Source organism: Schistocerca serialis, chromosome 3, assembly GCF_023864345.2.
Source record: "Schistocerca serialis cubense isolate TAMUIC-IGC-003099 chromosome 3, iqSchSeri2.2, whole genome shotgun sequence".
NCBI classification, from domain to species: domain Eukaryota; kingdom Metazoa; phylum Arthropoda; class Insecta; order Orthoptera; family Acrididae; genus Schistocerca; species Schistocerca serialis.
This window is the reverse complement of record NC_064640.1, coordinates 463,714,665-463,732,805: the sequence shown is the minus strand read 5'-3', so window position 1 is coordinate 463,732,805 and position 18,141 is coordinate 463,714,665. Positions and strand designations below refer to the sequence as shown.

At 41.3% G+C, this 18,141-nt stretch overlaps 1 protein-coding gene across 1 annotated transcript in view; it reads right to left on the bottom strand.

The window, feature by feature from the left end:
* LOC126470927 (uncharacterized) overlaps positions 1–18,141 on the bottom strand; it is a 447,426-nt gene that overhangs the window by 99,738 nt on the left and 329,547 nt on the right. Inside the window, exon 5 of the mRNA XM_050098954.1 lies at positions 9,982–10,095. Within this exon, the coding sequence (XP_049954911.1) occupies positions 9,982–10,095 (114 nt within the window). The remainder of the gene's footprint in view (positions 1–9,981; positions 10,096–18,141) is intronic.

The following is an 18,141-nucleotide window of genomic DNA, read 5'->3' as shown; positions in this document are numbered from 1 at the left end:
CACAAGCGACCCGCCAAATCTGAGCCGAATCAGTTGGCCGTGTCTGAGGCTTTCCCCTTGCTAGACAGGCCAGTAGTGGTGTATTAAATGTCTTAGGGGAACTTAATATGAATATTATGTCAGTCTTCAAAGGGAGAGTCTTGTAAAAGTGTCTGTATCAAGTCGTATTTACACGGAACATTCCTGTGGAAATGAACTGTACGAAGTTTTTACTTGGTATCTATATTGTAATAAAGTGAACTAATATTTTATACGTTATAGTCTGCTCACTTTCTTCCCGAAGCGAACCAAAGAACTCACCATTGCGCCGGCGAGTATATTTTCGTAGGGCAGAGAAAAAGACATATATTCTCAGTTAGAGTGAGCGAATCAATAATTTTGTTAATACGCCCATTACCACAACATGTGCTGAAGACAACGTAGAGAAGCCACGGATAAACCATCTTGAAACTGACAGCTGTGCATCCTTTCATTACTTTCACTGATGGTGTCTGTACGATAGTTGCACGAATAGACCCAGAGATAAGATGAAAGTGTCAATATTCAACTTCCTATTGGACTGAATTTTGTATCTCCAACAAATAGTAGCGAAAATACAGACTGCGACCAGATTCTTTCGTTCTTGTGCCTCATTCGGAGCCCTCAGAACGGATTGCGCAAGTGGTTATTGTAGGCTCTAGAACAGGTCAGCCACGCCAGGTCATTTCAGACGCACCTCCACAGAAAGGGAGTCTCCTGTACTTTGTGATGTTGTCAGAGTGCGCCTACGACTATGACGTTAATAAGACCTCGCTATCCTATCTAGACTCAAGCGTCTGTAATTTTGTCCTCTTGTATTCTCCAAGTTTGTCTTATCTAAACAATAATGATTTTTCGCTCATTCATGTGCTGGAATTTGTATTGATCGAATTGCAATAACACTCTTCACCTTTATCAGCCACCGTGACCCCACTCTGTTCCTCAGTGCCGACACAGAAACTGAAGAGATGACTATTAAATGTGAAAGATACAATACTTACAAAAGGAAAGTTAACTGAATAGGTTTCAGAATAAATGATACACACTTCCTGTGCTATTATACGCAGTAGCAGTGATTTTCATCCCACTACAGCGCTAGATTTCATTTTTTTTCATGGCCTTAAACATCACACTGGTCTCAGATTTTTACATTCGGAAAGAATATTCTACATTCTTCATTGCGAAAGTTCTTTCGAGACTACCAGACCACGGTTGGAGTAAGGATACTCTAACCATTTATGTCATCAGAGCTCGATTCTTGGAGCGGCAAGAAGTTTTACTTTGCGCCTTTTTCATTCAACTATGCGTACTGTAGGCGAAATCAACCGACAAACCCTTGACATTTACAAACAGATGTTGGCTTGTTATTTTAACACCAGGAATCAAATGTCTTCCATCGTCCATCATCAAAATCAGCATCAACAATTTGTCATGCAAACTGGATAATGGCTACTTCTAGAGTTTTTGGCTCATTACAGTCTTCAGTGATAGAAATCCATGGTTGTCCGGCATGTTTTCTTATATCATTGACCCAACTTCCATCAGGTCGTCACTTTGGTTCATTTCTTTTTCTCTTGGAATAAAACATGAAACTTCTTTGGTCCTCCAATAATCCATTCATCTGCATACATGTTGCGTCCACCTCTGTTTCATGTTCACTGCTTTCATGATTACGCCGGCCAGAGTGGCCGTGCGGTTCTGGGCGCTACAGTCTGGGGACGGGCGACCGCTACGGTCGCAGGTTCGAATCCTGCCTCGGGCATGAATGTGTGTGATGTCCTTAGGTTAGTTAGGTTTAATTAGTTCTAAGTTCTAGGCGACTTATGACCTCAGAAGTTAAGTCGCATAGTGCTCAGAGCCATTTGAATCATTTTTTTCATAATTACGTCTGTCACTCTAGTTTCTTGATGATCCACTTGTTTCTTTTCTTGTCTTTCCCGGAAATTCTTAAGATGTGCTTCTCAATTTCTCACTGTGAGAGCTTCAGTTTTTGAGTGGAATTTGCATTAAAAATCCACCTCTCACTGGCATCGGTCAAAACTAGGAATACACGCTGATCGTAAGCATTCTGTTCCAAGCACATAGGAACACTACGTTGAAAAACTGTTTAGTTCACCAAAAACACTGCAGCCCACTTTTGCACTCTAGTTTAATACATTTTCTGTTCGTCCACTTATTGATGTCAGCTATCCTAAATACAAAATCTGAGCAACCGGTTTCTTGACATCATTATTAATTTTAATTATTTTATTCCGTACACAGGGTCCAGAGGTGTAACTGGCGATATTTGTATTGGTGACTAAGGGCAGAGTACTGAACAACAATAAGTCAGTATTTACTTAACTTGCAGACTAATAATTACAGCTATTAGGAGTAGTATGTTTTAAGGTTGGTTAGTACTCCAAGTGCATGTGTCAAAGCAAGCCATTGATGTCTATTTTCCCATGGCCAGCTGGTCAGGTGCTGAAGTGTGGACACGTGGCTTCAGCACTTTTACTCTATACTGACAGACGTAGTCCACTTTGTGACACAGTTGCGACCGCGCAGAAAACACCTGGCAGTAAATTATGTGACGTGTTTGCGGGAATGCTGTTAGACCCAGAGTAAAAACAACTTACACGCTGAAGTAGGCTCATATTAAGGTACCAATGATCACAATATCTGCAATTATACCCCTAACACTCTGTATGTAGATTATATATTACTATTGGCTTGCACATATTCTTACAAACTTACTACATTTAGTTCCTCTATTAGTCGTGACATATGTTAGAACTAGCGACACATAGTGCAATGCTACTTCGTTTTCAGTCACATCTTTAACAGCTGTGGCTGGTTTCAGCAGTTACAAGATCTTCGGGAAGCCTGCCCTCCAGAGAAAAAACCGTCACTGCTATACCTTGAAGTGTTGTGGTCATAAAACCCCTAAATTACAATCGCAATAACACAGTTGTGTATCGGTAATAAAAACTACAACAATCACATTATGTTAGTTTCCAATATTTCATAATAACTGGGGTGATTTCACGGGCAGAGTGCTATACTCGGGCACTCTAGGTCCCTGGTTTCATCGCTGGTAGGAGCGAGGGCTTTTCCTCATTGCAACCCCCCCCCCCCCCCCCTCCAAGGATGGCATAGATCCACTCATGTTGCTATCATATTGAGTACCGGGGGTAAAAGGCGGCTGACTTGATCGGTTAACCACCTTCTCCCTCCTTTTTCCGCGGTTAATGAATGCCAACACTCTGGCTGTAGTCAGACCAGCAGCTCGTTCTTGAGTTGACTGCCACAGATATTACATTTTTACCCGTAACTCATGATCCTATTGAAAATGCCGTCTTCTCCAATGTTCCACAAGCTGAAATTGTAGCTTCTGGTAAGCTTCTGTTGAGGTGAAATTTTCAGCGTCCACATCTTGCGCACTAACAGCAGTTAATGCAAAGATATTTTATATTCACTTACAGGAAACACATTCTCAAAAAATGCTCCCTTGTATTCAGTTTTATGTCCCATCCACAAACTCTAACCACCTATTCAAACAAATAAGTACTCGGCGTCCTCGCCCACATGACACCTATCTACATCTACATCTACACACACACACTGCGCAAGCCAGGTACGGTGCGTGTGGAGGATTCCATGTACCACTACTAGTCATTTCCCCTGTTCCAGTCGCAAATAGAGCGAGGGAAAAAGTACTGTCTATATGCCTTCGTACAAGCCTTAATTTCTCGTATCGTATCTTCGTGGTCCTTACGCGCAACGTATGTCGGTGGCAGTAGAATCATTCGGCAGTAAGCTTCAAGTACCGGTTCTCGAAGTATTCTCAATTGTGTTTCTCGAAAAGTAAGTCGCCTTCCCACCAGGGATTCCCGTATCAGCGCCCGAAGCATCTCCGAAACACTTAAGTGTCGTTCAAACCTACCGGTAACAAATCTAGCAGCCCGCCTCTGAATTGCTTCGAATTCCTCCTTCAATCCGACCTGGTACGGATCCCGGACATTCGAGCAGTATTCAAGAACAGGTCGCACCAGCGTCCTATATGCGGTCTCCTTTAAAGGTGAACCACACTACCTTAATAATCTCCCAATAAACCGTAGTCAACCACTCGCCTTCCCTACGATAAGACTCAGATGCTTCTTCCATTTCATATCGATTTGCAACATTATGCCCAGATATTCAAATGATGTGACTGCGTCAAGCAGTACGCTACTAATGCTGTATCCGAACATTACAGGTCCGTTTTTCCTACTCATCCGCATTAACTTACATTTTCCCACATTTATAGCTGGCTGCCATTCACCACACCAACTCCAAATTTTGACTAAGTCAACGTTTATTTTCCTACAGTCACTCAACTTCGACGCCTTAGCATACACCACAGTGTCATCAGTAAACAGCCGCAGATTGTTGCCCACCCTTTTCGTCAAATCAATCATATATATAGAGAACAACATAGTCCTGTCACACTTCCCTGGGGCACTGCTGACAACACCCTCGTCTCTGATGACCACTCGCCGTGGAGAGCAACATACTGGGTTCTGTCACTTAAGAAGCCTTCGAGCCTCTCACATATCCCTGAACTTCTTCCACACTCTCGTAACTTCGTTAACAGCCTGCACTGGGGCGCCGTGTCAAATGCTTTCCGGAAATTTAGACATACGGAATATTCTTGTTGCCCTTCATCCATAGTTCGCAGTGTATCATGTGAGAAAAGGGCAAAATGAATTTCGCACGAGCTATGCCTTGTAAAAAAATGTTGATTCGTGGACATAAGCTTCTCGGTCTCAAAAAATATATTATATTCGATCTGAGAATATGTTCCAGGATTCTGCAGCAAACCGAAGTTAGGGATATTGATCTATAATTTTGCAGGTCCTTTCTTTTACTCTTCTTATACATAGGAGTCACTGACACTTTTTTCCAGTCACTTGGGGCTATGTTCTGGACGAGACATTCGTAATAAATGCATGCTGGCTAAGGGGCAAATGCTGTAGACTACTCTTTGTAAAACAGAACTGGGATTCCATCCGGGTCTAGTGAGTTATTTGTTTTCAAATCTTTAAAAAAAATGGCTCTGAGCACTATGGGACTCAACTGCTGAGGTCATTAGTCCCCTAGAACTTAGAACTAGTTAAACCTAACTAACCTAAGGACATCACAAACATCCATGCCCGAGGCAGGATTCGAACCTGCGACCGTAGCGGTCTTGCGGTTCCAGACTGCAGCGCCTTTAACCGCACGGCCACTTCGGCCGGCTTCAAATCTTTCAGTTGTTCGTCTACGCAAGAGATGCTTATTACTATGTCGTCAATACGGGAGTCTGTCCGATGGTCAAATGACGGTGAGTTTGTAAGATTATCCTGCGTGAACGATTTCTTGGACGCGAAATTTAAAACTTCGGCTTTCATTTTACTGTCACCAGCTGCTACATCAGACTGATTAACAAGGGACTGAATGGAAGCCTTAGACCCGCTTAACGATTTTAGATAAGACCAGAATTTTCGCGAGTTCTCTACCAGATCCTTTGTTAAGATATGACGGTGGTTGTTATTGTATGCTCCGCGCATTGATCTTTTCACAGAAAGACGAATCTCTACTAACCTTTGTTTGCCATTTGCGGGGCCTCTTTTGATCCGAGAGTGCTACAACTTCTGATTCCTCAGCATCTTCCGAATTTCATTATTAAATTATGGTGGGTCTTTTCCATCCTTTATCCACTTACTGGGTACATAACTCTCCAGACCACGATTTACAATATGCTTACACTTTGCCCCTAATGTCTCTACGTCCATCTTACTGGAACTAAGTGACGTCAATTCACTCTCTAAGTGAGGTGCTAACAACTGCTTATCAGCTCTACGTAGCAGAAACATTCTCCTAGCCTTCTTGGCTGATTTATTAAATTTCGTAACTATATTTGTTATACTGACATGATTGTTAATCTCCATTTCTTTACTGACATTGTCTATAGGATCGGAACTATTTGTAGCTACAAGAGCTAAGAATTTCCGTTGCGTGTGGGCTGCCGAGCTACGTCCTCTAGACAGTTATCAGGAAACGTGCCAAAAGTATTTCGCACAACTGTCGGTGTGTACCCCCCGCAATGAATACATAGACATCCTAGTCTATACTTGGTAGGTTAATGTCACCTTCAACTAACATTGCATGATCTGGGTATTTACTGATCATGAACTTTCTTTGAATGACTCTTGAAATATCACAGGGAAATCGGGTGTCCGCTAAAAACATCCATAAATTAACTTGGTTTCTCCTACATTTGTTATATGCGACCAGATAACTTCACTGTCGCTCTCCACGTCGACCTCAATAGAGACATTACTTTTCTCAACTGCAATGAACACTCCCTCTCCTATGGGCTCTAATCTGTCTTTACGATATACAGCCTACGACTCACTAAATATGTCAGAGTTTTCCTCTTCTGGTTTCAGCCAGCCCTCGGTCCCTTGGTTATATTGGTTATTTTGAGCACGAGAGATTTCCTGAGGACAGTAACTACGGGAACTTCGTTACGAATACTTTGACAGTTTACTGATGAAATTTTGACTGTCGATGTGTCTTTACCTTGAACGCGATCTGACTTCCGCTGGCACTTACCGACTGGCTAGTATTCATCAGAGTGCCTCATACTACTGGCTGGCCTAAAAAATCGTCATGTGCACTCCGTAAGTACTCTGCTACCTGAGTAGTTGCTTCCTTCGTGCAGTGCACCCCTGACCTATCAAGAGGAATCCAAACCCAATAACGCATGGGTAACTCAGGTCTAGAAATTTGTAGCAAAGACAGTCACAGAGTCGACAAAGTCTTTAGTTAAGACCCTTCACTCGGCTCCAAGCAAGAGGACAATGCTCAACTAAAGGAACAATGCTCCAAACTGGAAGCCCTGTCTGCACTCTGCGTGCGAGGCCAGCAGTCTTCATCACCTCCACCAGCTGCCCGTATGAACTGAGGATGGCCCCAGAGCTCACGCAACAGGCGTCGTTGTGCCGATGGGAGTCGAAACTTGCAGACAACTGCACCCTGCACGCTCGACACCCGCAAGCAGGGCCGCGTCCACATCTGTCTAGGTACATATTTTCGAAGCCAGCTTGTCCCTTTGGTTCACAATAAGCCATTTCTTTATGCGGTTGGTTATAATTTTAGAAAATAATATCTGTGCACTCCTTGTTGAAACAGAGTATCTGCAAATTTGTTTGGAGAATTTTCCTTCTCGCGGACATTTTGTAACTAATATTGCAAGTTCTTTTTGGTTTACTTTCCATTTCTCTTTAATTGTTTGTGTTGAAATGCCATCATCTTCAAAAAAATTTCCTTACTTCCTGTCTGAGAGATTCGACTCGCCTCAGTACTAATTACTCCATGATTGTCATTATTTTCATTACTGTCCATCTGTATTTCAGATTTAAATAAATTTTCTAATTCTTGTACAATTTTCCCCGTGAGGTTAGTTAATGTACAATGTCTCCTGTCAGTAACTGATACATAATTCGAGTTTCTTCCCAGTTTTTGCCTTAATTTTTTAACTTTTTAGCTTTAGCTACCTTTACTTAACTATTTTTAACAAAGATTTTTCAGGCAGTCTTAGAATGCGCACGTAACTGTGTCGTCTCGTTAACAATAATGTGGTCCAGATTATTCGTTACGATACTCATTATGTGTGATGCTACTAAAATAGTTCAACCGATTGCCGAACGCAATATTACTGCATCGCAAAACGGTGCGAAACATCTGACACGAAACTGATTTTTACGACACTATTTACCGACCTTTTGGGCTACATATAAACTAGGTCACAACATACACAATGACAAGCTCCTACCACGCGTTCAGAAAAAGTCTGAATGCAAACAGTTTTTAATCACACTGCTTTGTGAGAGCATTAATTAAATGACGTATGTGTTTAGTTGCTGGTAGTTGATGTTGCAATGTCATTATACGCTCTACTAACATGTCAACAGTTGACACAGTAACAGATTAGTTTTTCTTTGTAATGTACTGGATTCAAGCTTTCACGTTTTGAGAAGTAGATAAAGTATAATGTTCTCATGTTCTTTTGTCTTTTAATAAAGTACCGCAATCACAGTTTGAGAATATTAAACACCTCAGATATTTTATGGAAGTATGAGCTTCCAACATTCATGAAGACTGCATCTTTGTTAGATATCAGTTTACGACATATATAATTCGGAGAGTTGAAATTATTTCCGAATACAGTGCGCAACGAGTGTTTTTATCACTATGTCATCACAGTCTTGCTTGCGTTGACGATGGACTAACACGATAGTTCACCCAGTTTACAATGTCCTTGTGTCTTAGCTTGTGACCTAACCGGACATGTTGCCTTAAAAAAGACATCGCAACGTCCATGGATACCACTGGTAAACTATTCCGACTTCCACTATGATCAACGTACCACTTAGCCGCTTCTACTTAATCCGTTGGATGCCTTGTTACATTTTTTATCTTGCACAATGAGAAGGTCGTCTACATCACTCACCAATTCACGAATGTCAAAATAATACAATAACACTAAAGCTCCTGTTGAATTCGTGGCTGTCTCATGAAAAAAATACCCTGAAAAATATTAGAAATTCCTATTTCGCACTTAACAAATTGATGTCTCTTAATTTCTGTGAATCATGCATGATGAGGATTTGTGCTATAGTAAATTTTTCATCCAATCTTTTACAACTACCTGAGGTCTTATCGCTCTTGGGCTTTAGAAGAAGAAGAAAAAAAAAGGCTCTGATTAAGTGAGCGTGAACTGACGAGTAGAAAGCATTGCCGGCTTCCTTCTTACTGTTACATTTTGCAGTAAGATAGCTAATGATGTGATTCCCAAAGTTTTAAGAAAATAGGGTAATTACTACCAAAATCCTTACATTTTTGATTCTTTCGAATTCTGATGCTGTATTTCATAAAAACGGACTGTCATAAAATAAAGGCGTGTTTCATATGTAGAGAAAACATAGATGAAGATATATCTTAAAAAATTAACTTCCAAGTTAAATACAGAATTCACCGAGACTATGGGCGACACGTCAATGCAAAGTTCTCAGGATGTGGTAAGTACCACGAAGTCTAGTTCTGGCGCTGCCTTGTTACATGTAAAAGAACACAGAACTTTACTTCTGGATCTACAATCGCGAAAGGGCTATCACGTGATGGTTAGCCGACTCCGTTCGCATTCGGGAGAAACGACGTTCAAATTCGCATCTGTAATCCAGAGTTCAGTTGTCCATAATTTCTCTAAAAAGATTAGGTTTATGGTTCCTTGAAAATTACTGAGTCGATTTATTTCTCCCTATCTGAGCCTATGCTCCCTTTCTAATTACTTCGTAGTCGACGTAACGTTAATCCATAATTTTTCTTCCGTCCAGAAGGTTACCAGAATATGTCCAACGTTACACGAACACGTGAGTAAAATTTTTCGCAGCATCTTCAATATGAATAGTGGTTTCCCTGAAAGAGATAAGTGTACTGCACGATGCTTCTTTCTAAAACTTACTGGGGCTGATTTTACCACCACGTATATCCAGCTGGGTTAAGGCTCCCTTGGAGTTCCGATTGGTGTCGACAGGACAATTACATCCAAGAATAGCTGAAATGTTACTCTAGTGGTTAGCGAAATGGAGTGGAAGTGAGTACACAATGGTTTCGTCATATCAGGGAATCGCACAGTTGTGGAAAGCGTATCCCTTAGTTTCCGGTCTCGGTAGCAGCAACTCGAATTCCATGATAAAATGATTGAAATAAATCTCTGTGCAAGATGGTATCTACACTCACCTATCAGTTTAGAACATAATTATTATGCGATACGTATATTTCATGTGAAACTGGGTCAGATAAGTTACCGACATCCACTCTGCACTTCGGAAACCTCTTGAAAAGCAGTAAATACAATCTACTATTAGAAACGTTCAAAATTAAGTTAATTTAAACCTGCTGAGTCCATTTGGCGAACTGCTTCGTGCGGTCGAGGAAGTTATTGAAGACTTCTGAAGCGTAGTCATAGCGTTCAGGTATCTGCATGTCAGTTAACATGTACACCAGCGCCTGCAAAAATTTTCACCAGTTACACATTCGTCATCTTGTCTCTTAATATTTAAGAATTGTGTGATGAGTTAGTTTAGGTAGTAAAAAAGAATAAATAAATAAATAAATAGGTAAATAAATAAATAGAAAGTGTAATAACGTGGATAAATATTGACAAACAGAAAGGGTAAACACATTATTTGGTAATAAAACTATGAGATTTGCAGTAAACCACGAACTGAAGAGGTATGGTTTTAATAAGAATTGCTACGTAAACATCGCCACTTGAAACAGAGTATCAAGACGGAGCGACGAAGCGTGAAGGCAGTGTTGTTGCTCTGACTGTTAGCAGTCATGTCACCACGGCATCATTTTTCTTCTCTACAGCCTTTTCCTACCAATGTGTTATAGAGCACGTATGATGATTTTTCTGACATGATGGAGAATTCCTGAGACCAGACTCGTTGGGAACAAACCATGCTTCTAAGACTTGCTGGAGCCACTATGTGGACGAATAACACCACTTCGGCATGAGATCGAATCAACAATAGGGCTTTAGACCTGTATAGTAGCATTGAGCCCAATGTCTTAGATGACTACCTTCGGTAACAGTTCCGCGAACACAACGCTACAATCCAGTTGATTTATACTTGCAAAGGTAGTGAGGATGGCGTTTTAAAATTCTGTTAGTCAAAGATAGGTTGGGCGCGTTCTTCATCTGTTGTAGTGTGCTGTAATTTCAGTAATAAGCAATAAGCGCAAGGAGAGACATGGGGGAATCTCCATCGAACTCGAAAGTGAAAGCGAAATGTGACAGAAAATTCGAAGAACTTTTGGTCTTACGTCAAATCAGTAAACGGGCCACTGAAACTGAAACGGAGGACGAACAAAGCGACAGCCAAAATACTCCGTTTCGTTTTCCGCAGTTGTTTCACTGAGAAATATCGTAATGTTGTTCCTCCTTTTAATCGCCACACGAACATCAAAAAGGATAGAAAATGAACTGAAATCGCACCACATGGGATTCTATGCAGAGTATGCGAATGAGTTAGCCGATAGGGAACTCTTTTACAGTAGACTTACAAGGGAATGGTCCAATCCGAAATGTCGAAAACCACACTGAAATTTTTTAAGCAGAAAGAATGCAACGGAAGAAATGAAGTGTCAAAATTTTAGCTGCTAAGACTCTAAGAGGAAGGAAGCAAAAAAAAAAAAAAAAAAAAAAAGGTTCAAATGGCTCTGAGCACTATGGGACTTAACATCTATGGTCATCAGTCCCCTAGAACTTAGAACTACTTAAACCTAACTAACCTAAGGACAATACACAACACCCAGTCATCACGAGGCAGAGAAAATCCCTGACCCCGCCGGGAATCAAACCCGGGAACCCGGGCGTGGGAAGCGAGAACGCTACCGCACGACCACGAGATGCGGACAGGAAGGAAGCGTTCCAAGTGATAGAAGAATGTGAGCTCATTAAAGAAACGACGTCTATCGTATGCTAACTACAGACAACTGTTGTTGACATCAGTCTGTTGAATAATTTTGGATCACCCTTTATGTTCGCGTATTATGACCTTTCTGGAGACCGAAAATATCCTGTCTCGGAATCAACATCGATTCTGCAAATAACGACTGTGTGAAGCCCAATTCATCCGGTTCCTCTATGCGATACAAAAAACGACATATGTTGACAGACAGGTTGATATCGTGTTGACCTTGAGAAATAGTTCGATACAACTCTCCATTGCTGCTTAATGAATAAAATTCGAGCTTACGGAATATCATATCAGTTTTGCAATTGGATTGAAGAGTTCTTAGTAAATAGAACACAGCATATCACCCTTAACGGACGGAAATCTTCAGACTTAAAAGTAACTAGCCCTCACGTGAACCGTAAAATATGTGAACTAAGATTCTTCATCTTTCATAATCACCGTAGTTCACGGATTATTAGCAAATGAGATAGCGCAAACTGATGCCGTTAAGTTCTGAGTTTTTCTGCTTCATATAGCATTGAAGAAGTTTCAGATCATATTCCCTGTCTTCAAACCTTGGTTACGACTAATTTAGTGTAGGTTAACTGCAAACTCCATGACCTACTAGAGTTAGCTCTCCAAAGCCGAACAACCATTGCATGATGTACGAAACAGCCGATAGGGAACTCTTTTACAGTAGACTTACAAGGGAATGGTCCAATCCGAAATGTCGAAAACCACACTGAAATTTTTTAAGCAGAAAGAATGCAACGGAAGAAATGAAGTGTCAAAATTTTAGCTGCTAAGACGCACTGCAAGATATTTTTAAAAACTGTTGAAGTTACTCGTTTTTGTCGCACGAAGAACCCCTTTAGACAGCGGTTTGTACACATTTCCTTGTCTCGCTTGAAATCAGCCGTGACAAGAGAGGGTAGCGCCGCACAGTGCAAGTACATGTAGTGCCTCAGGCGAGTTTGAAGCAAACCATTCAAAAAAGTCACGTATCATTAATACTTTGAATAAGAGGCAGTTCATATCGACAGCTAACTTTTGCATATGTAATTATTACAATGGGAACTGGTAGAGGAAAATAAATCAAAGCAGTGTTTGATATTGCATTGCAGACGGCTTCCCATCAATCGCGACTTTGATTTATCAGTATGAAATATTTCTTACACATACATCATTTTCTAACAAATCCTGTAGCACAGTTATTATGATAACTTTTGAATAATACATACTTTAGCGACAATGAGTTTCTAATTTATTTTCGATAGTTGTCACAATAAATCGAAGTGTCATTTGAATGACGAAAAGAAACATTTTCCTTACATTAGGCACATTTAACAAAAGAAATATTAATGCTTTGCAGGCAGTTCACTAGTTTTATTTAGACAGAAATGTGGTGAAGTAAGGAATGTTTTGGGACGTTGCTCTGCTTATTGTGCTGCATACCGGGAATAGTTGAACCAATTCGGGAAACGTGTCGATGCAAACTTCTAGTGCACAAATGAATGAAATTTAAAAAGACTGCTCTTCCGATAAACCTCAAATGGCACGGAGCTATCGGAAATTACGGTTTCCGATAAATTCCTTAAAAGTATTTTCCACAGTCGAGAAACATGGTTTCATAAAAAAAATACTCACAGAACGTCACTCGTACAGATATATCTTTCTACATCTACATGTACATCTACATCCAAACTCCGCAAGCCACCTGACGGTGTTTGGCGGAGGGTACCTTGAGTACCTCTATCGTTTCTCCCTTCTATTTCAGTCTCGTATTGTTCGTGGAAAGAAAGATTGTCGGTATGCCTCTGTGTGGGCTCTAATGTCTCTGATTTTGTCGTCATGGTCTCTTCGCGAGATATACGTAGGAGGGAGCAATATACAGCTTGACTAATCTGTGAACGTATGTTCACGAAACTTCAACAAAAGCCCGTACCGAGCTACTGATCGTCCCTCTTGCAGAGTCTTCCACTGGAGTTTATCATCTTCGTAACGCTTTCGCGATTACTACATGATCCTGTAACGAAGCGCGCTGCTCTCCGTTGGATCTTCTCTATCTCTTCTATCAACCCTATCTGGTACGGATCCCACACCGGTGAGCAATATTCAAGCAGTGGACGAACAAGTGTACTGTAACCTACTTCCTTTGTTTTCGGACTGCATTTCCTTAGGATTCTTCTAATGAATCCCAGTCTGGAATCTGCTTTACCGACGATTAATTTTATATGGTCATTCCATTTTAAACCACTCCTAATGCCTACTCCCAGATAATTTATGGAATTAACTGATTCCATTTCCTGACCTGCTATATTGTAGCTAAACGATAAAGGAACTTTCTTTCTATGTATTCGCAACGCATTACACTTGTCTACATTGGGATTCAATGGCCATTCCCTGTACCATGCTTCAATTCGTTGCAGATCCTCCTGCATTTCAGTACAATGTTCCGTTGTTAGAACCTCTCGATATACTACAGCATCATCCGCTAAAAGCCTCAGCGAACTTCCGATGTTATCCACAAGGTCATTTATATATATTGTGAATAGCAACGGTCGTACGACACTCGCCTGCGACACACCTGAAATCACTCTTACTTCGGAAGACTTCTATCCATTGAGAATGACATGCTGCTTTCTGTTATCTAGGAACTCTTCAATCCAATCACACAACTGGTCTGATAGTCCATATGCTCTTACTGTGTTCATTAAACGATTGTGGGGAACTGTATCAAACGCCTTGCGGAAGTCAGGAAACACGGCATCTAACAAGGAACCCGTGTCAATGGCCCTGAGTCTCGTGGGCGAATAGCGCCAGCTGGGTTTCACACGATCGTCTTTTTCGAAACCCATGCTGATTCCTATAGAGTGGATATCTAGTTCCAGAAAAGACATTATACACGAACATAGTAAGTGTTCCAAAATTCTACAACTGACCGACGTTAGAGATATAGGTCTATAGTTCTGCGCATCTGTTCCACGTCCCTTCTTTACAACGGGGATGACCTGTGCCCTTTTCCAATCTTTTGGAACGCTACGCTCTTCTAGAGACCTACGGTACACCGCTGCATTAACGGGGGCAAGTTTCTTCGCGTACACTGTGTAAACTCGAACTAGTATGCCATCGATATCTACCATTTTGTCGTCTGTGCGACAGTCTAGAGAAGGAACTACAGTGCAGTCTTCCTCTGTGAAACAGCTTTGGAAAAAGGCATTTAGTATTTCGGCCTTTAGTCTGTCATCCTCTATTTCAGCACCATTCTGGTCACAGGGTGTCTGGACATTTTGTTTTCATCCACCTACCGCTTTGACATACGACCAAAATTTCTTAGGATTTTCTGCCAAGTCAGTACATAGAATTTTACTTTCCATATCGTTACCGGCCGTGGTGGCCGAGCGGTTCTAGGCGCTACAGTCTGGAACCGCGCGACCGTTACGGTCGCAGGTTCGAATCCTGCCTCGGGCATGGATGTGTGTGATGTCCTTAGGTTAGTTAGGTTTAAGTAGTTCTAATTTCTAGGGGACTGATGACCTCAGAAGTTAAGTCCCATAGTGCTCTGAGGCCGGCCGGTGTGGCCGTGCGGTTCTAGGCGCCTCAGTCTGGAACCACGTGGCCGCTACGGTCGCAGGTTCGAATCCTGCCTCGGGCATGGATTTGTGTGCTGTCCTTATGTTAGTTAGGTTTAAGTAGTTCTTAGTTCTAGGGGACTGGTGACCACAGACGTTAAGTCCTATAGTGCTCAGATCCATTTGAACCATTTTTTGAAGTGCTCTGAGCCATTTGATTTCGAATTCGTTGAACGCCTCTCGCATAGCCCTCCATCTCTTATGATCTTGCTTGGAACATACTCATATGCATATTGTACGATGGTTTTGAACTTTGTCCACTGATCCTGAACACTATCTGTACTTGACATTTAACTTCTGTGTTGAGCCGTCAAGTACTCTGAAATCTGCTTTTTGTCACTTTTGCTGAACAGAAACATCTTCCTACCTTTTTTAATATTTTTATTTACGGCTGAAATCACCGATGCTGTAACCGCTTTATGATCGCTGATTCCCTTTTCTGCGTAAACTGTTTCAAATTGTTCGGGTCTGTTTGTCACCAGAAGGTCTAATATGTTATCGCCACGAGTCGGTTCTCTGTTTAACTGCTCAAGATAGTTTTCGGATAAAGCACTTTAAAAAATTTCACTGGATTCTTTGTCCCTGCCACCCGTTATAAACATTTGAGTCTCCCAGTCTATATCTGGTAAATTAAAATCTCCACCCAAAACTATAACATGTTCTGGAAATCTACTCGAAATATTTTCCAAATTATCCTTCAGGTGTTTTGCCACAACAGCTGCTGAGCCAGGGAGCCTACAGATTTTTAGTAGATTTCGGTTTGCATCAATGTGAGTTTTGAGCTTGAATCTTCTGTGAATTTCGAAAGTAAAGTATATCTTTGACTCTGGACCATTTCAAGCCAAGGTTACCTCATTTCTTACGGTATATCTTCGAACTTGGCGCCAGATGTTTGCATTTACATTCTGAATGGTTGTCTCGTTTTAATTCTGCAGTATGATTGGCTGGAGAGGGGAAGAGGTCATGAGGAACAAAGAACAACTGGGCTGATACCTTCGTCTTAGATTTTTAAATTTCTTGCCAGTTTTTAAATTTCCCAACAATTTCATCTTGCATTTTTTTTTTAATTTCACACCATCTGCCATCCTGGACTTTTGTATTTCCTGTAATCCTCCAGCTTGGTGGCGTCATGAGTTCGGGGTCGTTGACCCTGCCTCTGCCTGTAGACAACCCACGCTAACACCTGCAGATTCATTGGCTATATAAGGCCATAATGGCCTGGAATGCCTATAGATATACTGCTGGGATGTCACATTGGTCTATATTTCAAGAAGCCTTTTGAGGGTATTCCTCATAATCCACTTCTAACGAAACTGCTTGTGTATGGAGTATCAGCGCAGTTGTGTGACTGGATTCGTGATTTCATGTCAGAAAGGTGTCACTTCGTAGCAATTGACGGGAAGTCATTAAGCGGAACAGAAGTGATATCTACCGTTCCCTAAGCAAATCTTAGGTTATTTGCAGATGATGCATTCGTTTGCCGTCTACTAAAGGCATCAGCAGATCAGACAAATTGTATAATGATTTAGTTAAGATATCTGCATGACTCGAAAAGTGGCAGCTGACCCTAAACAACAAAATGTGCAAGGTACTCCGTATGGGTACTAAGAAAAATATGTCACATATCGGTTACACGATAAATTACACAAATTAAACTAAATACCTAGGGATTACAGAGGCTCACAACTGAAGTTGGAACAATAACATAGGAAACAATGTGGAGAAGGCGAACCAAAGACAGCGTTTTGTTGGCAGGACACTTAGAAGGTGCAACAGATCTACTAAAGAGAACACCTACACTACTTTCATCCGGCCACTTCTGGAGTAATGCTGCACGGTGTGATATCCGTACTAGGGCGTACTGGCGGAAGACATTGAAAAAGTTCAAAGAAGGGCATCTTATGTTGTATAAACGCGCAAGAGGGAAGAGAGTGTCATGGATACGGTATGCGAGTTTGGGGTGGCAATAATTAAAGCCAAGGCGTTTTTCTTGGCGGCGAGACTTTTTCACGACATGCCAATCAGCAACATTCTCCTCTTAAAGCCAATATATTTCGACACCTACCTTCTCCGGGCCCAATGGTTCAAATGGCTCTGAGCACTATGGGACTTAACATCTGTGGTCATCAGTCCCCTAGAACTTAGAACTACTTAAACCTAACGAACCTAAGGACATCACACACATCCATGCCCGAGGCAGGATTCGAACCTGCGACCGTAGCGGTCACGCGGTTCCAGACTGAAGCGCCTAGAACCGCACGGCCACACCGGCCGGCAGGGCGCAATAATCATCATAATAAAAATAAGAGAAATGATAGGTCGCACAGAAAGATTCAGTTGGTCATTTTTCCCGTGTGCTATTAGAATAGCAGTTCCCAAACGTTTTTTGACCAGGGACTGCTTTGATTCCTTTGTTCTCAGCAGAGGTCAGAAGTTCCAAGAAAAATAAACTGTATCAATCTAAAAAAAGTTTAATCAAAACTCTTAACATTTTCATCAAACTCAAAAGTAGCATGCGTTACCAGTACCATTGTAATTGAAAACAAAATATCATTAGTAGATAATTTATTTCGGTTTGCATCAATGTGAGTTTTGAGCTTGAATCTTCTGTACAAGTTCGGTAATCCTGAGGCTAACATTATTCCTCACAGCTACAAGCATTTCATCACTTATTTTCAATCGATTCCTGGAATTGTTTTAAATTACTAACAAAGCAGAAAATCCTTGTTCGCATTAATAAGTTGCGGAGGAGAGCCTAAGATAGCGTAAGGCGATTTCTCGAATTTTACTGTGTGAAATTACTTTTTACACCAAAACAGCTCAAGAAAATCAGATTCAAATTTGTCCTTACAGCGTATATCATTTTGGAAATCAGTGAGCTCTTCCTGGAGTCCTTCTGCAGCTCCTACAGCAGTAATGCGAAAAGGGTTGCGATTCAGTTTTTGGTCAACTTTAGC